This window comes from Marmota flaviventris, chromosome 3 (genome assembly GCF_047511675.1).
Source record: "Marmota flaviventris isolate mMarFla1 chromosome 3, mMarFla1.hap1, whole genome shotgun sequence".
Lineage (NCBI taxonomy): Eukaryota > Metazoa > Chordata > Mammalia > Rodentia > Sciuridae > Marmota > Marmota flaviventris.
Window position 1 is genome coordinate 59,303,327 of NC_092500.1, and position 21,634 is coordinate 59,324,960.

The following is a 21,634-nucleotide window of genomic DNA, read 5'->3' on the forward strand; positions in this document are numbered from 1 at the left end:
GCTTAAATTTCTTAACCTCAAATCCAGTGGCTTCATCTTTCTTCCCTTTTTCTATAGTCCTGTGGTTCATATTCAGTCTGGTGGTTCTGAATTTATCAAAATCATGGATTACCTTGTGATTATATGGGTGTGTATATCCAGTCCCATGATAAGTTTTCATAGGTCTGTGTGTATTTGGGATTGCAAATAATTAAATTTGATGATTTCTCAACTGTGATCCCAGATTTGCCAGAAATACTAATTCTGGACCCCCAAACAGACATCATTAATCTATCCAGCCCCTCAGGATTCTGAGGTATGCCTTAAGTTTGACAACCACTGTTTTAGATCTTATATACAGATTCTGGTTCATTTGTTCCTACTGAGGTATGTTAGCAATGTAGTAGTATACTAAGTAGTATACAAATGACTATGTGACAAAGGAAATATTCTTTTTGGGGGGAGGGAGGGTTACTGGGGATTTAACCAAGGGGCAGTTTACCACTGAGCTACATCCACAGCCCTTTTTATTTTTATATATGAGATGGGGTCTCACTTGCTTAGAGCATGGGTATGATGCCAAGGCTGGCCTTGAACTTGAGATCCTCCTGTTTCAGCCTCCTTAGCCACTGAGATTACAGGTGTGTGCCATTTTATCCACCTGGAAGGAAATATTTAATCTCCAATGTCTGATAATGGTAACAGCTAGCACATTGAGGATGTGAAAAGTTGATGTGACTGAGAAGCTTTAATTTTACTAAATTTAAATCCCCCATATGGGATTGTAAAGATTTAGATGACTCCATTCTTAGCTTCCTAGGATGATAAGGGGAAATCTTTCAAAGGATGATTAAAAATTAACTGTTTAACCTTGTTAAATATGAGAGCTTAAGATGATGTGTGCCTGTAGTCCCAGCTACTCAGGAGAATTACAAGGGGCAGGGTGGGGGGATAGCCAAAATAAAAGAATAGGTGATTTCCTGAAGAAATAGTGGTGGGGCTGGGGATGTGTTTCAAGCATTAACGTGCTCGCCTGGCATGTGCGGGGCGCTGGGTTCACCCTCAGCACCACATAAAATAAAGATGTTGTGTCCACCGAAAACTGAAAAATAAATATTAAAAAATTCTCTCCTCAAAAAAAAAAAAAAAAAGAAATAGTGGTGGTTAAACATGAAAATATTCCATCTGGGGCTGGGATATGGCTAAGACACTGGGTGTTCTTAGCATTGCCAAATGGTGTGTGTGTGTAAACTATTCCACATTAGTAATTAGGGAAATGCAAATTAAGGTCAATTTTATTGCCACATTTAAAAAGAAAGTTTCAGCAAGAATGCTGGAGACTGGTAAATTCGCAAGATGATTTTAGAAGATGATCAGAATGTGGTTTAAATGGATATATTTAAGCCAACATTGTATTTCTAGGAATCTGTATTAAAGTAGTATAAAAAGTGATGTCACATTCAAGCTTTTTTTTCATTAAGTGTTGCATGTACTCACCATTTGTGACAACCCAAATGATCATTCATTAATTAAAAATGTTATTACATGTACTTTTATTGCATAATGTGTCCCACAGTCAATAAAAGACACTTCCATACTAACAAAATTCTCCAAAATACAAACATGAGAAATCTCATAGAAAGTAAGTGGGATGAGCCACCTGTGGTGGTACATGCCTTAATCCCATCAATTTGGGAAGTTGAGGCAGGAGGATTGCAAGTTTGAGGCCAGCCTCAAAAATATGAAAAGGGCTGGGAAAATGCCCAGTGGTTAAGTGCCCCTGGGTTAGGGCAGGGGGTGTATATAAAACTTTTTTTTTGTTTGTTTTTTTGTGTGCTTCTGGGTGTTGAGCCATCATCTCCTACATGCTGGGAAAGTGCTCTGCCACTGAACTGTATGTATCTCCATACCCCAAACCATGTAAAATAATTTTTTGTTTGGTGGTTATTTAGGGGGAGAGGAATGAGATTTGGAGTTAGTGTGACTTATCCTGTGCACCTAAAATGTATTTGTGTATTCTTGTGTAGTAGTAAACACACCCCAAAATTGTGGTTCAAGAAGGGAATAATTGGGCTTCTGAGGTACAACATTTCTGGATAAAGTTGGGGAATGGCTGTGGGAGTAGGCTGCTTAAGTGAAATGTGAGTGTGAAAAACTAATTGGAATAAAAGATTAAGGGTCTCTAAAGCTAGAATACTGAATGGATTACAGTAATCCCCAACATGAGGTAATTTGTAAGCCTACCACTATGTCACATCATTCACACCACTCCATATCATCTTGCATCATAAGAAGGATAAGTAGAGTACAGTAGGATTTTTGTTGTTGTTGTTTAATGTTTTTTTTTTTTTTTTTTTGATTCTGAGTTTTGAACTCAGGGCCATTGTGCTTGCAAGGCAAGCACTCTGCCAACTGAGCTATATCCCCAGCCCAAGTACAATAGGATATTTTGAGACCACATTCATGTAACTTATAATAGTATATTATAATGATTGTCCTAGTTTATTAGTTTGTAATCTCAGTGCCTGATTTATAAATTAAGCTTTATCATAGGTAATGTATGTATAGGAAAAACAGTCTATATAAGATCTGGTAGTATCCAAGACTTAGGTATCTACTGGGGTCAGGGGCGGGTCTTTGAACATATTCTCTATGGATGTCGGGGGACTATTACATTTTTATGGAATTTTAATTCACGAGGTCAATTATCAGAAAATGTCAAGTATTACCAGAGTACTGAAATAATGTGGGGATATGACAACTGTGGATTATCAGTAGTACAGGGAATTTGTGGAAAATATAGCCATAATGTAAATTTTTTAAGGTTTCCAGTTATTATCTACAGGGCACAATTATTTTGTAATTAACTTGCGTGTGTGTGATGCTGGAGATTGAACCAAGGGCTTTGAAAATGCTAGGAAAGCGCTTTACCATTGAGCCATATCCCTAGCCCCTGTAATTAATATCTGATAAGAACAAATGCCTGTATTCCCAGTGGCTCAGGAGGCAGAGGCAGGAGGATCTTGAGTTCAAAGCCAGCCTCCACAATTTAGCAAGGTGTTAAGCAACTCGGTGATACCCTGTCTCTAATAAAAGAAAAATAGGGCTGGGGATGTGGCTCAGTGATGGAGTTCAATCCCTGGTAAGCGCACCCCTCCCTTGGAAAAAAAAAAAAAAGAAAGAAAGAAAAGAAAACACCAGATTTCATGCCTATTTTCCCAAGAAAAATAATTTGTATTTTATATAAAATATCACTTGGATAATCTGGGTCTCAGGAAGTATAAAAAGTTGGACCAAAACAGGTAAACTGTAACGTAGATGATATAATTTGTTCAGAAAATCTGTTACGGGCAATATCAAATTTATTCTTTATTTTAGTCTATATATTTAATAGATTATCTGATTTCAAAGAAGGGAGAGGGGCCATTGAAAGTAAACTACAGCAAAAGAGTTAATAGTTCTCAAGTTTGAGTATAATGGTCTCTATGGAGAAATATCTCTTCCACCCACCTCAGAAACATTGAAAGCATATGACCTTGCAGTGTGACACAAAATTTGTTTAATGAATAACTTGACTGCCCAAGAAAAAGTTAAATTACTTGATAATCTGCTAAGAGGACAAAGAATGTGTGATAAATTTCCAAAATTTATGAGTTCAGTTACCTAGAAATTTATGTGAAATCTCTTGGAAAACTGGATTAGTTCAAATGTCAGTGTAAATGTATTTGATGGTTATTAAAACTTAATTTGGCCAAAACCAAAACTGGTTGTACAATTTTTTTTTAAAAAAGTGAGATTGTGTCTTGCTGCTTGCTGTAAAGAGAGAAGTAAGAAACTTCTTGGCTCTGATACAGAAGTATCTTTTACATGAGAAATAGTTGAGGCCATAGGTAGTAAATAAGTGGATCACACATTACCATTCTGGGCAGAAAGACAAAGGAATAATTTGATTTCAGTGCCTTTTTAAAAGTAATTGGTTTTGTTTAAAATAAAAACACAATAATCCCAAACAGTATTTTTCCCTTTATTACTTTTTTGATATGAGGGATTGAACCCAGGGGTCTTAACCACTGAGCAACATCTGAAGCCCTTTTTATTTAGTTAATTATTTTTATATTGTTATTATTTGGTGGGGGTGCTGGGGATTGGACCCAGGAGTGCTTTTACCACTGAGCCACAACCCCAGTTCTTCTTTTTTTTTTTTTTTTTTTTGTGCCAGGGCCCCACTAAATTGCTGAGGCTGATTTTGAACTTGTGATCGATCCTCCTGTCTCTGCCTCTGAAGTTAGTGGGATTATAGGCCTCCAACACCAGGCCTTTTTACTTTTTGAGACTGTCTGATTAAGTTCCTTAGGACCTAAATCTCTGAGGCTGCCTTTAAACTTGCCATCCTCCAGCATCCTCCTCCAATGTCACTGAGATTACAGGTCTGTGTCACTGTGCCCAAAAGCTTTATTTTGATTATAACACACATACTCCGCTCACCAAATGAATAAGATAAATGGCTGAGCACAGTGACACATGCCTGTAATCCTACAGACTCAGGAGCTAAGGCAAGGAGGATCACAAGTTGAAGGTCAGCCTGGGCAACTTAGTGTGGCCCTATCTCAAAATTAATTAACTGGGCATGTAGCTCAATGGTAGAGTTCTTCTTTGTTCAATCCCCAGTACAGCTACAAACAACATGAGGATTGGATAGGATTCAACTGACAAAGAGTACAAATAATTTTGAGACAGGATCTTGCTAAATTGGTAATGCTGGCCTCAAATTTGTGGTTCCTCCTGCCTCAGGTCCCCAGGTGGCTGGGATTATAGGTGTGCACTACCACACCCAGATTCATTCTTGATTTTTTTTTTTTTTAATATTGTGGTGCTGAGGGTAGAATCCAGTGCCTTACCCATGCCAGGCAAGTGCTTTATCACTGAACTACAACCTTGACCCTCATTCTTTTTTTTTTTTTTTTTTTGGTGGTGGTGTGGATTGAGCCCAGGCCTTGTGCATGCTAAGCGAGCACTCTACCAACTGAGCTATATCCCCAGACCCCTACCCCTTATTCTTGATTTTTAATCCTGTGTTTTTGGATCTACATTTTATTCTTCTGCCCCTTACTTTGCTGGTTTGTCTTTTTCTACCTGCTCCTCGCACATTTGTGTTGTCATGGTTTGTTTCATTTTCTTTATCTTTTTCTTTTTCTTTCTTTTGTATCAGGGATTGAAACCAGTGGCGCTTATCACTCAGCCACATCACCAACCCTTTTTTTTTTTTTAAGTTTTAGGTGGACACAATATCTTTATTTTATCTTTATATGTTGTTGAAGATCGAACCCATTGCCTCCTGCATGCCAGGCAAGTGCACTAACACTTAAGCCACATCCCCAGCCCTCACCAACCCTTTTTTAATATTTTTATTTTTGAGACAGGTTCTTGCTTAGTTGCTTAGGGCCTCCCTAAATTGCTGAGACTAGCTTGAACTTGCAATCCTCCTGCTTCAGCTTCCCCAGCTGCTGGTATTACAGTTGTGCATTACCACACCTGGCATCTCTTGGTTTTTTTATTACTAGGCAAGATTACCAGATGAATATTCCAGAAGCATTTCAAAAGTAACATTTTTTTCCCTCCTTGTTTTCTCTGTTTTGTCTAGTCCAATAGTGTAGAACTTTTTTGTGATCAGAAATATGAGAACTGGCATTGGAGTTGTGGCACAATAGTAGAGCACTTGCCTAGCATGTGAAAGGCACTGGGTTCAATTCTTAGCACCTCATATAAATAAATGAATAAAATAAAGGTTCACCAACATCTAAATATATGTAACAAGTAACAAAAGAAAAAAAAAGAAGAAGAAAAATGAGAACTAACAGAGGTTGAGGCTGAGGCAGGAAGATCACAAGTTCAAAACTAGCTTCAGCATCTTAGAGAGGCTTAAGCAACTTAGCCAGACTGTGTCTCAAAAAAATAAAATGGGGGCTGGGGCTGTAGCTCAGTGGCAAAGCGCTTGCCTAGCATGTGTGAGGCACTGGGTTCGATCCTCAGCACCACATACAACTACCAAATTTAAAAAATAAATAAAATAAAATGGCCTGGGGATGTAGCTAAGTGTTAATTGCTCTTGGGTTCAATTCCTGGTACCAAAAATAAAAAGAGGGAGAGGAGCCCCAGTTCTACCCCAAAATATCTTTGAATACAATCAATACTTCAGGAAAAGAGACTGTTTATTTTGTTATTTCCCAGTCTGAAGGAACACACATATTTGCCCAGCCCCCATTCCTATTCAAAAGCCCTTTAAGACCTGTCTCCTATCTCATTCTATAATTAATTTCTTTACTAGCCTCCTTTTTTTTTTTTTTTTCTTTTTCTCCTTGTTGGAGTTAAACCCAGGGCTTCCCACATGTGCAGAAGACATTGTGCTACTGAGCTATTATATACCCTGAGTTGCTCTATCTTGGCTTTTTCCTTTCAAACAAACCACTTGCAGTTCCACAGAAGGATCATACCGTTTCATGCAAATGCGTGCAAATCCTTGCTTTCTACTTGACCCTAAGAATTTACTCACATTTCATAGCTGAGGGGAATTTCCCTACAGATTCAGGCAACCCAAATTTCTCCTTTCTCTCCCGTGTATGCACTTTACCAGTAATAACCAAGAATCATAACACTTTGTATTGTTTGCTCATTTGTCTCATAAAAAGAAGGTCCTGAATCTTAATTATGTTTTCTACTCAAGCCTAATGTACATCTATTAAATGACTCGTTACTTTAGTTTCTTTTATTGTATAGATTTTAGTGATAAAGATCCTGTCCAGGGTATTGATCTGCTGAGCCTCCTGGGAGCTTCCAATCACAGTATGTGAAAGAAAAAACGTGTTTTGATTATAGAAAAAGCTCTCGACGTCGCCAGGTTCACCTGTAAGTGAAGCTTCCCGACGCACGATTTAGGTAATCTCACCCCTCTGGCTATCAATCAGCTCAAAGTCCTACCTAAGGAGAGATCCCAAGGACAGGCAAAGACAGTTCACGTGCTTCGCCCACTTCCAACAGGAACTCGGCCCCTTTCCTAAACGTAGTTCCGCCAAGTACTCGCTCCAACTGACATTTCTGTGGTCCAATTAGATTTCAAGGCTCGGAGGGCTCCAATTCCAATAATAGAAGCAGTTTCTGATTAGCACCAGTTTTGACCAATGGTTTAGAAGGTGAAAGCTTCTTACCCTATAGAAACAGAGTTTAGAATGATGAGCAGTAAATCTACCCAATGGATGAGTCTGCAGCAGAATAGGCCTCGCCCCAACTGCAGGATTGCAGGAGGCCGGGACAGCTGCCGCATTCAGTCTCTACGCGGACTCCGCCATGTTGAGTCTTGTGGGTCGTGTGGCCGCTTCGTCGGCCTCCGGGGCCTTGCGGGGACTCAGTCCTTCGGCATCGCTACCTCAAGCCCAGCTTTTACTGCGAGCCGCCCCGGCAGCGGTCCAGCCTGGTAAGTGCTTTCCCCTAGGAACCGTGTTCAATTCTGCCTCCTTATGACCTTGAGCCGGAGACCGATCGTAGCTTGGGCCTAAGGAATCCTGTAGTGATAAAAGGATGGGAAGGGTTGAGTCCTGCTCTCTAACTGTGGGAAAACAGGAGATCATCCAGGGAGCTTTCTTCAACTTAAATACTGTCCTGTTTTGGAGAACGGGCTCTGTGTGATGGAAAAATGCGAGCAGATGCGTTGACCTTTCCATGGCATGATGGTTCTACACTCAGGAATAATATGGTTTTGTGCATGAGCATGGAAAGCTGTGCAGGCGCGTTCTCAATGGCCGCGCGGCCCAGTCCCTGGACACGCCTTCCGTGCAAGCGGAAGGAGGCCCAGCCTGGGTTGAATTCGCCTCTCTTTGTGAGTTGTTAATACTTTCGATGTACTGAGTCCCTCTCCTTACAATATATATATTTTTCTAATAGCCAGAGACTATGCAGCACAAACATCTCCGTCGCCAAAGGCAGGCCCAGCCACCGGGCGTATCGTGGCAGTCATCGGTGCAGTAGTGGATGTCCAGTTTGATGAGGGATTACCACCTATCCTAAATGCCCTGGAAGTGCAAGGCAGGGAGACCCGGCTGGTTTTGGAAGTGGCCCAGCATTTGGGTAAGTAGAATGTTTAGAACAGAGAAGACTGTTTAATCCAGATACCGTTGAAATCAGGCTGTCTCCTTTCTGTGATGATTTTACCAAAATGACTTTCGTTCTTCTGAGTTTGCTGAAGCCAAATTCAGATACTGAGAAGGAGCCTTGATTTTCTTAGGTCTTTCGTACCAGCTACACTTTGTTAAATATTATGGTACTTACCCATTGTATAACCTTGCAATACCTTTATCTGACAGGTGAGAGCACAGTAAGAACCATTGCAATGGATGGGACAGAAGGTTTGGTTAGAGGTCAGAAAGTCTTAGATTCTGGTGCACCAATTAAAATTCCTGTTGGTCCTGAGACCTTGGGCAGAATCATGAATGTCATTGGAGAGCCTATTGATGAGAGAGGTCCTATCAAAACCAAACAGTAAGTTCCTCTTGCTGCATCTATTCACAAAAGAACTGCTTTTTCTTGGAGTTTTACACATTAAGGTGACATCTAATAAAGCAACATTTTCTTACAAAAGAATACTTACAATGCTCACGCATTCAATGGTTAAAAATCACATGATGCTACCCAGTACCATGGTACAGGCCTGTAATCCCAGCAATGAAGAAGACTGAGGAAGAAGGGTATCAAGTTCAAGGTCAGCCTCAGCAACTTAGTGAGACCCTGTCTCAAAATAAAAAGGACTGAGAATGTGGCTCAGTGATAAAGCTCCTCTGGGTTCAGTCTCCAGTACCAAAAAATAAAGGCTTATGTTTATGGCTTAGGTTGAGGATTTTTAAAAACTTGTATAGCTTTGTTTTCTTATTGATATGTGGAGGAATGTTATTAGGTAGGAGAAACTTTGATAGTTAAAGTTGTCAGGGAATGGGATTATTTGTTCCTGAGATGAAGTCTCCTTTATTTTAGAAAGTGAAACTAGATTCTAGATGACAACTTAGCTATAATGTAGACTAGATCCTCTGGGAAAGATTGGACTTGAGAATTGATAGGAATATTTAAGACTTCAGTTGTTCTTAACAAAGTGAATATAGATGGTTCTCTTTTCTCTTAACAGGTTTGCTCCTATTCATGCTGAGGCTCCTGAGTTCATTGAGATGAGTGTTGAGCAGGAAATTCTGGTGACTGGTATCAAGGTTGTGGATCTGCTAGCTCCCTATGCCAAGGGTGGCAAAATTGGTATGTTAGTGGTGGGTACATATTATCAAACCTATATGGGATAGGGGGGTTTTATCAGTACCAAACTGAGATGGTATTGATATCTTTCCCTCACTGATGAGTAGCTTCTGACTTTCGTTCTTCTGAGTTTGCTGAAGCCAGATGCCATTCCTGAGAAGGGAAAGGATGGAAAGAAGCAAATTTTTTTGAGGTTTGCTTAATTTGGGAATGTAGAACTCTTAATTTTTTTTTTTTTACACCTTTTCTAGGGCTCTTTGGTGGTGCTGGAGTTGGCAAGACAGTGCTGATCATGGAGTTGATTAACAATGTTGCCAAAGCCCATGGTGGTTACTCTGTATTTGCTGGTGTTGGTGAGAGGACCCGTGAAGGCAATGACTTATACCATGAAATGATTGAATCTGGTGTTATCAATTTAAAAGATGCTACCTCCAAGGTGAGCACTTGACTGAAGTTCACACAGTAATTGTGTCAGAAAACTCTAGGTAGCTAAACCCTTGTTTTAGATGGTACTGGAGACTGAACCCAGGTGTGCTTTACAAACATTGAGCTACATTCCCAGCTGTTTTTTTTTTTGTTTTTTTTTTTTAAATTTTTTGGAAGTAGTTGGAAAAAACACCTTTATCAATCTATTTATTTATTTATTTATTTCAGTGTGGTGCTGAGGATCAAAACAGGGCCTCCTATGTACTGGATGAGCACTCTGTCGCTGAGCCACCATCCCAGCCCTTCCCCAGCTGTTTTTAAAACTTTTATTTTGAGCCAGGTACAGTGGCTCACACCTGTATCCTTGTGACTTGGGAGGTAGAGGCAGAAGGATAACAAACCCAAGGCCAGCCTCAGCAATTTTGAAAAGCCCTGAGCAACTTAGTGAGACAGTGTCTCAAAATAAAAATTTTTAAAAGGGGCTGGGGATGTAATTTAGGTGTAAAAGCACCCCTGGGCTCAATCCCCACTACCAAAATAAACTAACTAATAAAATTTTGAGGGTGCTGGGGTTGTACCTCAGTGTAAAGTCTTTGCCTAGCACATGTGAAGCATTGGGTTCTATCCTCAGCACTACATAAAAATTAATAAAGGTATTGTGTCCATCTGCAACTAAAATTTAAAAAAAGAAACAGTGGTTCTGGAAGCTCAGGCAGGAGGATTGCGAGTTCAAAGACAACCTCAGCAACTTAGCGAGTCCCTGAACAACTTATCTGGGTTGAGTCCCAGGTACCCAAGTGAATGAATGAATAAATATTTTAATTTGAGATAGGCTATCACTAAGTTGCTGAGTCTAGCCTCAAACTTGCAATCCTTCTCCCTCAGCTTTCTAAGTTACTTGGATTTCTGGCACCCACCACTGCACCCAGCTAGATTTGTCTCCAAAGTATTTTCTTCCTATTTTGAGAATTTTTGCCTTTTTAATACAAGAAAATATTTTTCTGTTTTGAACTGAATGTCTAATAGGAAAAAGAAATTTGCAAACAAAAGTGTTTGACACCTGAGAAGGAGAATCTTTGGTGGTTTCCTCTCTAATTGGGAAATCTTGGGTATGTGACTTCCATACTCACATTTTCTGACTGCATGATTACTGCAGGTAGCGCTGGTGTATGGTCAAATGAATGAACCACCTGGTGCTCGTGCCCGGGTAGCTCTGACTGGACTGACTGTAGCTGAATACTTCAGAGACCAGGAAGGTCAAGATGTACTGCTGTTTATTGATAACATCTTTCGCTTCACCCAAGCTGGTTCAGAGGTGAGAGAGCATCCTTGAGAGATTCATTGAGCTTTTTTGTGGGATTGTATAGACAGCCTAAAGATTTAAACAACCGAGACCACACTTTTTTTTTCCTTAGGTATCTGCCTTATTGGGCAGAATCCCTTCTGCTGTAGGCTATCAGCCCACCCTGGCCACTGACATGGGTACTATGCAGGAAAGAATCACCACTACCAAGAAGGGATCTATCACCTCTGTACAGGTAAGAAAAAGTAAGTGGATGAAGGTTTAATTTGTGTAAAGGTTTGTAGAGAGAGGTATGAAACTTCATTACATCAAAAAGGGCTTTTAAGTTGGGTCTGGGTTTATGAGCTAGGATAATGTGTAAAATTCTTTTTTGCATTTTAAAGATCCTGAAAGGTTAGGAGACAGACATCTAAAGTAATTGAGGGTATACATGAAACATTGATTACAAAAATATTGGTTTCTAGCCTAAGGGAATTCTAAACTACATGGAAATTGACTACTGAATATTTACTGAGTTAATGAACTACAAATTTTAAACATGTATAGGTGGTACGTATGGTAAAATTATATAAAACATGGGGCTAAGTTATAATAAATTCCATGATATATATATATATATATTTTTTCCTTTTGGTGCTGGGGATTAGTACCTTCTAACAGTGAGCTATCTCAACCCTCTTGAATAATTTTTTTCCCACCTTGGGACTGGGGATTGAACCCAAGGTCACTAAATCACTGAGCCACCTTCTGAGACAGGGTCTCACTAAGTTGCCTAGTGCCTTGTTAAATTGTTGGGGCTAGCTTTGAACTGATAATCCTGTCTTTTCCCTCACCCACCTAGTTGCTGGGATTATAGTCATGTGCCACCACACTTGGCTACATCATGAATCATTTTAAACACTATTGCAGTGGTACAGAAGTATATTTTTATTGTTTTTAATTTGTAAAAGTTGGTATTATTACAATAGAATTAAAATGTAGGATTAAATGCAAAAATGACAATGAAAATTCTTATACCCTGACTTAGAAGGACCAGATAATCTATAAACTCACCTGGCAGGTATTAGCATTGAAACTCTTAAGGTAGATATTTAATGCTATAAAGATGGAGTGAGATGATAAAGAAAGGTCCATAAAAGGAATGGTTTAAATGGAATTAATTTTGTTTTTGCTGCTCTATATGGGTTTTTTGACTCAATTTAGGCTATCTATGTGCCTGCTGATGACCTGACTGACCCTGCCCCTGCCACTACCTTTGCCCATTTGGATGCTACCACCGTGCTGTCACGTGCGATTGCTGAGCTGGGCATCTATCCAGCTGTGGATCCTCTAGACTCCACCTCTCGCATCATGGATCCCAATATTGTTGGCAGTGAACATTATGATGTTGCCCGTGGAGTGCAAAAGATCCTGCAGGTGATTATATTGTCATCAGTGACCCTAAAGTGATGGAAGGAATTTGAAAGTATATTAAGACTAGATCTTTCCTAGTGTGATTTCCTTTGGAGTAAGGAAAGTTGATAGGGTTAATGAGATTTCTTGAGTTTCTAGGTGCTTAAGCTTTGGAATCCTTTGTTTTAAAAAAATAGTACTCAATAAGATAAGGGGAATAAAACACTGAACTTCAGGCTGAGAACCCTCATTATCCCTGAGCATTAATTTCCCCTCTGTTAGTTTGTTTCTGTTCTTAGATTTTTGTCTAGATTAAAGGAATATGAATACTTGCTGAGGCCTTTTTTTCTCTTAGGACTACAAATCCCTCCAGGATATCATTGCCATCCTGGGTATGGATGAGCTTTCCGAGGAAGACAAGTTGACTGTGTCCCGTGCACGGAAGATACAACGTTTCTTGTCTCAGCCATTCCAAGTTGCTGAGGTCTTCACGGGTCATATGGGGAAGCTGGTACCCCTGAAGGAGACCATCAAAGGATTCCAGCAGATTTTGGCAGGTGAGAATTTGAGTACAAAGTTGAAAAACCAAAATCCTAAAAGCTGTGTGCTGTTTCCACAATGTATACTTTTTTTTTTTTTTTTTAACTGAGAAAATAAGCTATTTCCCACAAATTTTATTTAAAATATGTTTGGGGGGGTAGGGCACAGGTACTAAGAATTGAACCCAGAACCTTGGTAAGTGTTCTACCACTGGTACATCCCTAGCTATTTTTATTTTGAGACAGGGTCTTAACTGAATTTCCCAAGCTGGCCACAAATTCTGATCCCCCTACCTCAACCTCTTACAGGCATGCACCCTCATACCTGGTTAACCTCCTGAGAGTGTGACATATTACTTGGCTCTCTAGCCCCTTTTCAGTGCTAGCTACTCTTCTAAGTGAATTACAATTTTAGAGGGAAAGCATTACTACTTTGTTTTACAAATGAGGAAACTGGCACACAGGAAAAATTAAAATTAATCATATCCTAATATCATACAGCCAGAAAAGTGGAAAGCCAGAATTTGAACTTGAGATATATGATTCCAAACCATGTTTTCTTTTTCCTTATACAGTACTGGGGCTCAAACTCAAGGCCTAATGTCCATGTTAGGCAAGTGCTCTGCCTATGAGCCACATCCCCTGTCCTCCTCTTGTGGTGGTGTTGATTTTGTTTTGTTGGGTAATAAGGATTGAACCCAGGGGCACTCTACTACTGAGCCACATCCCCAGCCCCGTTTTGGAATGGCTGAAACAATACCCTTTTTTATGTGGTGCTGAGCAGGGCAGGGTCTCACTAAATTGCTATGGCTGGCTTTGAACTTATGATCTTTCTGTCTTAGCCTCCCAATCCACTGGTGTTACAGGCTTGTGCCATCTCAACTGGCTTATGTGTTTTTGTTTGTTAATAAATAAATAGTTGTTGATGGGCTTTTATTGTTTATATGTGGTTTGAGGATAGAACCCAGTCCCTCACATATGCTAGGCAAGTGCTCTAGCCCTTGCTCATATGTTTTTTTTTTTTTTTTTAAAGAGAGAGAGAATTTTTTAATATTTATTATTTAGTTATCGGCAGACACGACATCTTTGTATGTGGTGCTGAGGATCGAACCTGGGCCTCACGCATGCCAGGAGAGCGCGCTACCGCTTGAGTCACATCCCCAGCCCCTTGTTTTGTTTTTTGATAAATTTTTTAGTTGCAGATGTAACAATACCCTTATTTATTTATGTGATGCTGAGGATCAAATCCAGTACCTTACACATTAGGCAAGCTTTCTACCACTGAGCCACAATCCTAGCCCCCTCATAAGTTTTGGGGGTACTAGAGATGAACTCGGGTGCTTTACCATTGAGTCCCAGCCGTTGTAATTTTTTTTATTTTGAGACAGTTCTTGCTAAGTTGCCAATGCTGGCCTTGAATTTGTGATCCTTCTGCCTCCGTCTCCTGAATAGCTGGGATTATAGGGGTGTGCCACTATAAGTGGATATTCATGTCTTTTGAATTTGACTCTTTTCCCCCTGCCCTCAAAAAAGTTTTCTTAGATGGCACAAATTGGAAAGTCTGACTGCTGACCTCAAGTGGTGAGGTGTGTACCATACTTGATATCCCTCCACTTCTTACTTATTGGACTTTTTTTTTCCCCATGTAGGTGAATATGACCATCTCCCAGAACAGGCCTTCTATATGGTGGGACCCATTGAAGAAGCTGTGGCAAAAGCTGATAAACTGGCTGAAGAGCATGCATCGTGAGAGGTCCTCTTGCCAAACTTAAGCACTCATCCAGTGTATTTTCCCTTTCCTTTCCTTTAATCCTAAAAACCACAGTTTTTTGTGTAGGCCACACAAGAGCCTGATTGAATACATTATGTTCTGTTTGAAGAGTATTTAAGGTTTCCAATAAAATGTACACCCCTCAGAATTTGAGTGTTTTTCTTGGTTTTAATAATGTAACCTGAACTGAAGTTTAAACTGTGAATGTTTATTTATTTTGAATGTGCTGAGGATCAAACCCAGTGCCTCACACATGCTAAGCAAGCCTTCTGCCACTGAACTACAGCCCCAGTCCCTGAGCTGTGAATCTTATGAGGAGTTCCTATGGATAATGTAATTTGGGTAGAGCCTCAACTTTGGCATTGTTATGGCATTTGTCCAAAGCAAATTGTTTTTTTTTTTTTTTTTTAAAGAGAGAATTTTTTTCAATATTTATTTTTTAATTCTCGGCAGACACAACATCTTTGTTTGTATGTGGTGCTGAGGATCGAACCCAGGCCGCACGCATGCCAGGCGAGTGCACTACCGCTTGAGCCACATCCCCAGCCCCTTGTCATATATTCTTTATAGCACATTTCTACTTATGGTTAAAAATCAAGGGGATTGCAGGGTCTGTTGGTGCATTCCTATACCCAGCCACTCTAGAGACTAAAGCAGGAGGATTGCAAGTTCAAAACCAGCCACAGCAATTAATTGAGGCCCTGAGCAACTTAACAAGACCCTGTCTCAATCAAAAGGGATTATAACCCCCCCCCATATTCATTTTTGGTGGTACTAGGGTGTTAACATAGGGGTGCTATATATACCAAAGTTACATCCCAAGCCCTTTTTTTTAATTTTTTTTTTTTATTATCACCTGGTACTGGGGATTTAATCCATTGTCTTTACCACTGATCCATATCCCCAGATCTTTTTTGAGACAGGGTCTTGGTAAATTGTTCAGGGTCATAAAATTTTCTGAAGCTGGCTTTGGACTTTGGATCCTCCTGCTTCAGCCTCAAATTGCTGGAATTTTAGGTGTACACTACCACACCTGAGCTAAAGTTTTTAAATTTTGAGATGGTCTTGCTGAATTGCCCAGGCTGGCCTGGAATTTGGCAATCCTCCAGACCTCTCAAGTAGCTGGGATTAAAGTGTTTTGTTTTTTTTTGAGGCAGGGTGTGAGTTGTTGAAGTTGACCTTGAATGTGCAGTGAGCCTCAGGTTTCCAAATCACTGGCATGAGCCATTCAACTTGGTGCAAAGGGATATTTTTTAGAATGTCACTGGGATAAATGAAATGCTTTTAGAATATTCTAAGACAAGGCAGCAGTTAAATGAATTTAAGTTTTTAGGAAATGGTGATGAATACCTATTTTTATTAAAATTGAGTTAAAATGGCCCTCTATATCTTGGCTAGGCCTTCTTCAGAAACTTCCTAACTACTGCTTGGAGGCATTTTGAGCAAGCTTGCTGAAGTTTGTGATTGCCTGAGGCTCTGCAGGGGGAAAAACTGAGGTGTAGTGTGACCTCTTAGTAAGACCCTTATGAAAGCTTGGAAAAGAGATTAATCTGTTACCGGGAGATAACAATTTTCAGCGCTGCTGCTTGGGTTTTTGAACTAAATAGATCATTTTAGCCCATTTAGGTGCAAAGTGCAAGGTCACATTTTGTGTTCTCTAGGCCCCTGCCCATCCTACTGCCCTCTGGCGGTAGCACTGAAGACTGCAAAAACTCTGATCTCACCATTTTGAAATTCATAAAGGCCATTTGCTGGGAGGTGTTTCTCTTCTAATGACTGTTTACAAACCAGCTGGGGCTTTTGTCCTGAGGTGGAGCCTTGCTTTTGCAAGCTCCACCCACCGAGGCCTTCATGTTGGTAGGAGCTGGGCGGGGAATGATCTCCCAATTCAGAGGCCCCTGGGGGCTGAATGTTGGGGAGGGGCCCTGGGAGAGGAGCCAGGGGTGGAGTAGGGCCTCTAAGCTTCCTCCCATCTGCCTATGACGTTCTTGGCACCAATCTCTCTTGTGTCATGATCTGGACAGAAGGTGGAGCCCCTGAGCTGCTTGTGCCTGGTAGTTTGCTCCCAGAAAAGCCTGGATTTGGGGAAATGATGAGTTATGGGGGTGGGGACACTTCCTCTAGGTCCTAACTCTGGAATGGATAAAAACCTGATGGAGAATGCCCCAGGGTATGGGTCAATCCTTTCTGTTCTGTTTTCCTATACACCCAGATGCAGAAGAAATCCTAAAGGTCATTTGCATCCTTCTACCCCTTACCCTGACAGCTTTATGTCCTTCAGCATTTATCTAGAACCTTCTCCTTCTTAGGCGCTGCAACTACTTATTTCCTTCCCCCTACCGCCCTCTTACCACGCTACTGAAGTGTCAACACAATTCTAACCTTCCTCCATATTTCTCCTGGTCTGCCCTGTCCTTGCCTCCTCCCTCTCTCCACCCAGATAAAGCCCCGCCCCTCCCTCCTCCCTCTCCACTCCAGTCTGTCACACAGGGACATCACCCTACAGCAGTTCAGCCTGTGTGGTTCGGGGGAAGCATACATTGGCTTTTTGATTCTTGCTAGTTCCCAGCTCACAGTTTGGGAGGATCCAATACCAGCTTTTGCGTGAAGGGGGGCCCAAGGACAGTGAGGAGCCCGGTGGTCCCAGCCTGGAGCCCAGCCAGACTGACATGGGTAAGTACAGGGCCAGCCCTGGGGAAGGCCTGAGGGATGCCTAGCTCCCTCCCTGCCTGACTCAGCAGGGGTGGGGCCTAACCTTTGCACATTTGGGGGGTGAAGGAGAGGAAATGGGACTATGCAGAGGTCAGAGATCTCAGCTGGTGAGGCTCCCCACCACGGGATCCTAGCATTGCAAGCTCTAGCTTTAAGGAAGCCCCTGAGCCTATATCTTAGGCGGGGGCTTTCTCCTCAACCCCGTGGAGTGTTGCCCCTTGCTCATTATTTAAGCTGGGGTGATTCAAGTAATTTTTTTTTGTACTTTATTGCTAGCCCCCACAAAAGAAAGGCCCGCTTTCGGTCTTGTTGGGGAGGGTCTTTTAGGTGCTTCCTTCCCCCTACTTTCTCTCAGGTCTTTTAAGTCGCTGTCTTCTCTCCTCCCCCACCCTGACCCACTACCAGGTGGGGGCTGCACTGAGCAGCTGCTTCCTGTTGCCCCAGAGGTTACTGTAAGTGCTGGTGGTTGGGGCAAAACTGAACTATGAATAAAGCCCATTCTCACAGTCCCACATCAGCCTCACTAGGGCTGTTATGGATGGCCTCCACACTAGTCACTGAGGACACCGAGAGGTAGAGCAGAGGTTGAGGACTGGGAGTTTTGCCCTTGTGGCTTCCCGATTTCAGAGGCTCCACGGTGGTGCGAATGGGCGCGTGAGGAGCTGAAACACCGGAACCTGTTCACCTAGTAGGAAGCTGTGCGTGATCCCCAGTATGCTCGGCCTTGAGTTCCCGTTCCCTCTTCCCTTGGTCTTCTTGGAATTCTGCCTTCTCAGCCTCCTTTGTGAAGGGGTACTTTGGTGGCTTGGGAGCACAGGTAGAGCTGTCCCAAGTACTTCGGTTCGGACCCACCACCATCCCCCACTTCGCCACAGAAGTTTCTGTTTCTTCCTGGGATCTGTTGTCTTCCTCCATCTGGGATCCTTCCTGGTTCTGGCCCCTAGGAGACGCCACCCGCTTCCCCATCCCCCAGCGGAGCCTTCGCGACAGCCCTTCCCAAGCGCTTGTTCTCACCCCAGTAGCTCCTGCCCCTTTAAGCGCCACCTCCCCCCTTCACCGCCGCCGGCCCAAGGCTGGGGGAGGAGGCGCCGCCGCCCGGCTCGGCCACCTGCGCCGCCGCCGCTGCCGCCGCCCGCGGCCCGGCCCTGCTCCAGGTGAGGCCCGGCACCCACCACGGCTCCGGCGTCCCGCGGCTGGCCGTCTCCCGGCTCCCTTCCCCGGGATTCAGGATCTGACCCTTTCACTGCGGGAACTGCCCTTCCTCTCTCCCCCGCACTATCTACTCTCCCATTTCTCCCCTGTCCTCTGCGACCGGAATCCAGAGGCTTCTCACGGCTCTCGGCCATCCTCTCCCGGGTGACCCTCCTATTCTGGGCCCAGGATCTCCCCTCCCCCGCGCCTTCCTAGCCAGAAAAATCTCCCGCGGTCTAGGTTTCTCCTCCTCCCCTCTGGAATAAGCGCTTTCCCACGCCATCCTAACCTCAGTGGGAGGGGGAATAACCGCCACCCCAACTCCTCTCCTTCCCTGTAGTGAGGGTCGGGCGGGAGAGGGGCGCAGCATAGACTACAGTCACTATCTGGTCATGCCTTGCTAGCCCTTCAAGTTCAGCTAAGTCCATCTAAAGCTTTTCTGTAGCCCCTCTTCACCCTATATCTTCCGGACTTTGGGGTCCGACTTCAGCACCGCCCACTGAGCTCAGGTGGGAAGGGCCCTCTTCTTGGGCCTGGGGTTGGCTGTTCCAGCCTAGGAACGCCCTTCCCCCAGAATCTAGGAGCTGGGAGACCCCGGCGCTGACGAAACCTTGCGGCTGTTTGGGGAGAAAGGATCGGGGCTGGGTCTGTCTTGAAGGAGTTGAGGTGTTAAAGCGAGGGAAGCCCAGCCTTCTCTATTCAGAGGTTGAGAGAGTCCCTACCCAAAAGAAATTTGGGCCCTCACAATCTAGTGGGGCCACCATGGAGACTCCCATTGGGAAGTTTGGAAAGATTGTAAATCTGAGGGGCACAGGGTGACTTGGAGGGGAGCATCTGAGGGGTTGGTTTCCTTTTAATGTATTATGGGAGAGTCTAACCTCCCTAAAATATAGAGGGTGAGGAAAATGTTTTTCTCCAACGGAGGTGGGGTGTATGTGTGGGGAAAGCAATTCCAATGGTTAATGGGGGCTGAAAGCCATCTCTTTACTGGACCCTATTAACAGTTTGATCCATTCAAATGCCAGCAAAGGAAGGAAAGAAGGTCTTTTATAATTATCCTACCTCCAATGGGGAATTCCCATCTCTCCATCTCACTGCAGCCCCAGCTCTGATCCTTGTCCCTCATTCCTACCCCTCACCTTTAGAATTAGGGAATGGGGTGTCAAGATTTGCTTCATTTTATTCTGAGTCACGTTCTAGGGGGCTGGGAAGGCGCTGGCGGGAGGGGAGGGTGGCCAGCAGTGGTGCTTGGGTTGGATGCCAGGAGTGTCTGGAGGAGGAGAAGGAAGGAGGTAGGAAGCGATGACTCCCCTTCTCTCCCTTATCCCTCCCAGACCCAGCCATCTGGCTCCAAAATGGAGCCAGGCACTGTGGCAGCTGACCCCAGAGTCAGGGAGGTGCTGTAGAGGAACACGGGGAGGTTGAGAAAGGAGGAAGCAGGTATTAAATGTTTCAGCCCCTTTCTCTTCATTTCTTGTCCACCGACCTGACTAGAGGGAGGTTCAGTCTATTCCCTAGATACTTTTAAGTCACAAGTTGCTTTAAAAAAAAAAAAAAAAAAGCCATTTTGCCCCTTTCCCTTTCTAGTAGCTTCTTAAAGGGAGCGAGTGGGTGATTGGTCACATCTGAGGGGATTGAGGAATGTTTGGAGACTTATGGGGTCAGTCTGCCCTCTGTCGTCTGGATGGGGAGAAGCACAGCTGCTGCATGGGGTGGCGTCTGGCAAGAAGTAAACACCCAGCTGTAGGGCATATTGGCAGCGGACCCTCATCCTTCAGAGAGTAAGGAAGATCCCTGATTAGACGGGATGCAGCGGCGTATCATTCAGGGATGAAGGTGATCTGTACCATATGAGAAAAGTGGATCCTGCTCCATTTTCTTTTTTAATCCCAGGTGGTCCTTTTCTATCCAATGCTCATCTTCCCGAACACTCCGCCTGGGATAGTTGGGGTTGCCCTGGAGACTAGGCCTGGGGCTCGGAAGGGGTGGGGGCAGCCAGTGGGGCACAGGAGTAACCGGCTCTTCCGGAGCGGAGTGGAGCCTGCTGAGGGTGTGTGTGGGTGTGTGGTGGTGGAGCGAGGGGCGTGGCTACACCCGTCTGACTGGCGCAGGCTCCTCCCCTGCCTATCCAGTCCAGGACTGACTAGCTCTCTATTGCGGGCGTAGGTAGGAAGATTTCTCCCTAATCTGCCCTGTAAAAGGAAGAGGCGGAAAGAGGGGATACCAGTTCTGCCCATTTGTCTTCTCCTCCTTTCTGCCCTTTTGGTGCCTGTTCCATGCTCTGAGCTGGCCTCTCCACCTGCCTTAATTTTTTGTTTTGGGAACAGAAAGGCATTCCTTAGCAGAAGTTTGCTGGATCTCTTCCTTTTCCAGAAGGAAGGACTCTTCTAACTTCATTGTGGCTTCTACTAAGACACTTCGATCAGTAGGCTATTGGGGAGGGGAGTGTCTCTCCCTTCCTTTGATGACCTATAAAATCTGTTTGATAGAGAAGAGGGGAGGATTTTGATTTCTACCTGTTTGCTCCTTCCCCTGGTAATCTACTTATCTCAGAAGAGGGAGAGACTCCCCTTAGCCTCTGCTGGCTTGCACACTTTGTGAGGCTTTGCTAAATCAAGCTTCCTTTTTACCCTCTTCTTAGCTGTTTGTAGTGGTGGGTGGTGTCTTCCCCAAAACTCAGAGCCCACTCCTCTGTGGTATAAGGACATTAAACCTAGACTGATGGATTTGGCCCCCTCCCCCTCGGTTTTCAGATCTCTGCCCTTCTCAAACCCCCAGAGGAAAAGGTATTTGTTGACATTCCCCAACCTGCCAGAGTTTCACCACCCCCACTTCGTTGCTCTTCCAAGATAATCCAGCCTGAACTTGAATCGAATGGGAATATCTTGAAGCCTGCAAAGTATTGAATTATAAGGAAAGGAAACTTGGTTTCCTTTCTAGGCATACTTTATACACTGTTTGACCTTGAACAAATAAGTGAACCTCTTTGGGCTTTAATTTCTTAGCCTGACAAACAAAAGGTTAAATTAGAAATTA

At 43.3% G+C, this 21,634-nt stretch overlaps 2 protein-coding genes and 2 non-coding genes across 8 annotated transcripts in view; all 4 read left to right on the forward strand.

Annotated features, from left to right (window-relative positions):
* Positions 1–7,288: 7,288 nt before the first annotated feature.
* On the forward strand, positions 7,289–14,843 carry Atp5f1b (ATP synthase F1 subunit beta). The gene is made up of 10 exons (XM_027926547.2): positions 7,289–7,447; positions 7,915–8,097; positions 8,334–8,508; positions 9,146–9,267; positions 9,516–9,700; positions 10,847–11,005; positions 11,106–11,228; positions 12,197–12,409; positions 12,741–12,942; positions 14,574–14,843. The coding sequence occupies exons 1-10, from the start codon at positions 7,321–7,323 to the stop codon at positions 14,672–14,674; spliced, it is 1,590 nt and encodes a 529-aa protein (XP_027782348.2). The 5' UTR covers positions 7,289–7,320; the 3' UTR covers positions 14,675–14,843.
* LOC114088835 (small nucleolar RNA SNORD59) lies at positions 8,163–8,237 on the forward strand. The gene has a single exon (XR_003582073.2). It is a non-coding gene; the product is annotated as a small nucleolar RNA SNORD59 (small nucleolar RNA).
* Positions 9,356–9,426, forward strand: LOC114088829 (small nucleolar RNA SNORD59). Its single transcript, XR_003582072.1, has one exon. It is a non-coding gene; the product is annotated as a small nucleolar RNA SNORD59 (small nucleolar RNA).
* Positions 14,844–17,183: 2,340 nt separating the features above from the next.
* Baz2a (bromodomain adjacent to zinc finger domain 2A) overlaps positions 17,184–21,634 on the forward strand; it is a 33,895-nt gene continuing 29,444 nt past the window's right edge. For 4 of the 5 annotated variants that reach the window (XM_027926556.2, XM_071609751.1, XM_071609748.1 and 1 more), the window contains exon 1: positions 17,184–17,368. Coding sequence is in view for 2 of the 5 variants with exons in the window: in XM_071609748.1 (XP_071465849.1) it covers positions 17,365–17,368 (4 nt within the window). In the remaining 3 variants the exon portion in view is untranslated. Of the gene's footprint in view, positions 17,369–18,519; positions 18,562–21,634 lie in introns of those variants that run through there. The other variant, XM_071609749.1, reaches the window with a different exon arrangement.

Coding starts and splice junctions, on each gene's coding strand:
- Atp5f1b (XM_027926547.2), top strand. CDS start 7,321: ATGTTGAGTCTTGTGGGTCGTGTGGCCGCTTCGTCGGCCTCCGGGGCC. Junction 8,098..8,333: donor GGAAGTGGCCCAGCATTTGG/GTAAGTAGAATG, acceptor TTTATCTGACAG/GTGAGAGCACAGTAAGAACC. Junction 12,410..12,740: donor GAGTGCAAAAGATCCTGCAG/GTGATTATATTG, acceptor TTTTTCTCTTAG/GACTACAAATCCCTCCAGGA.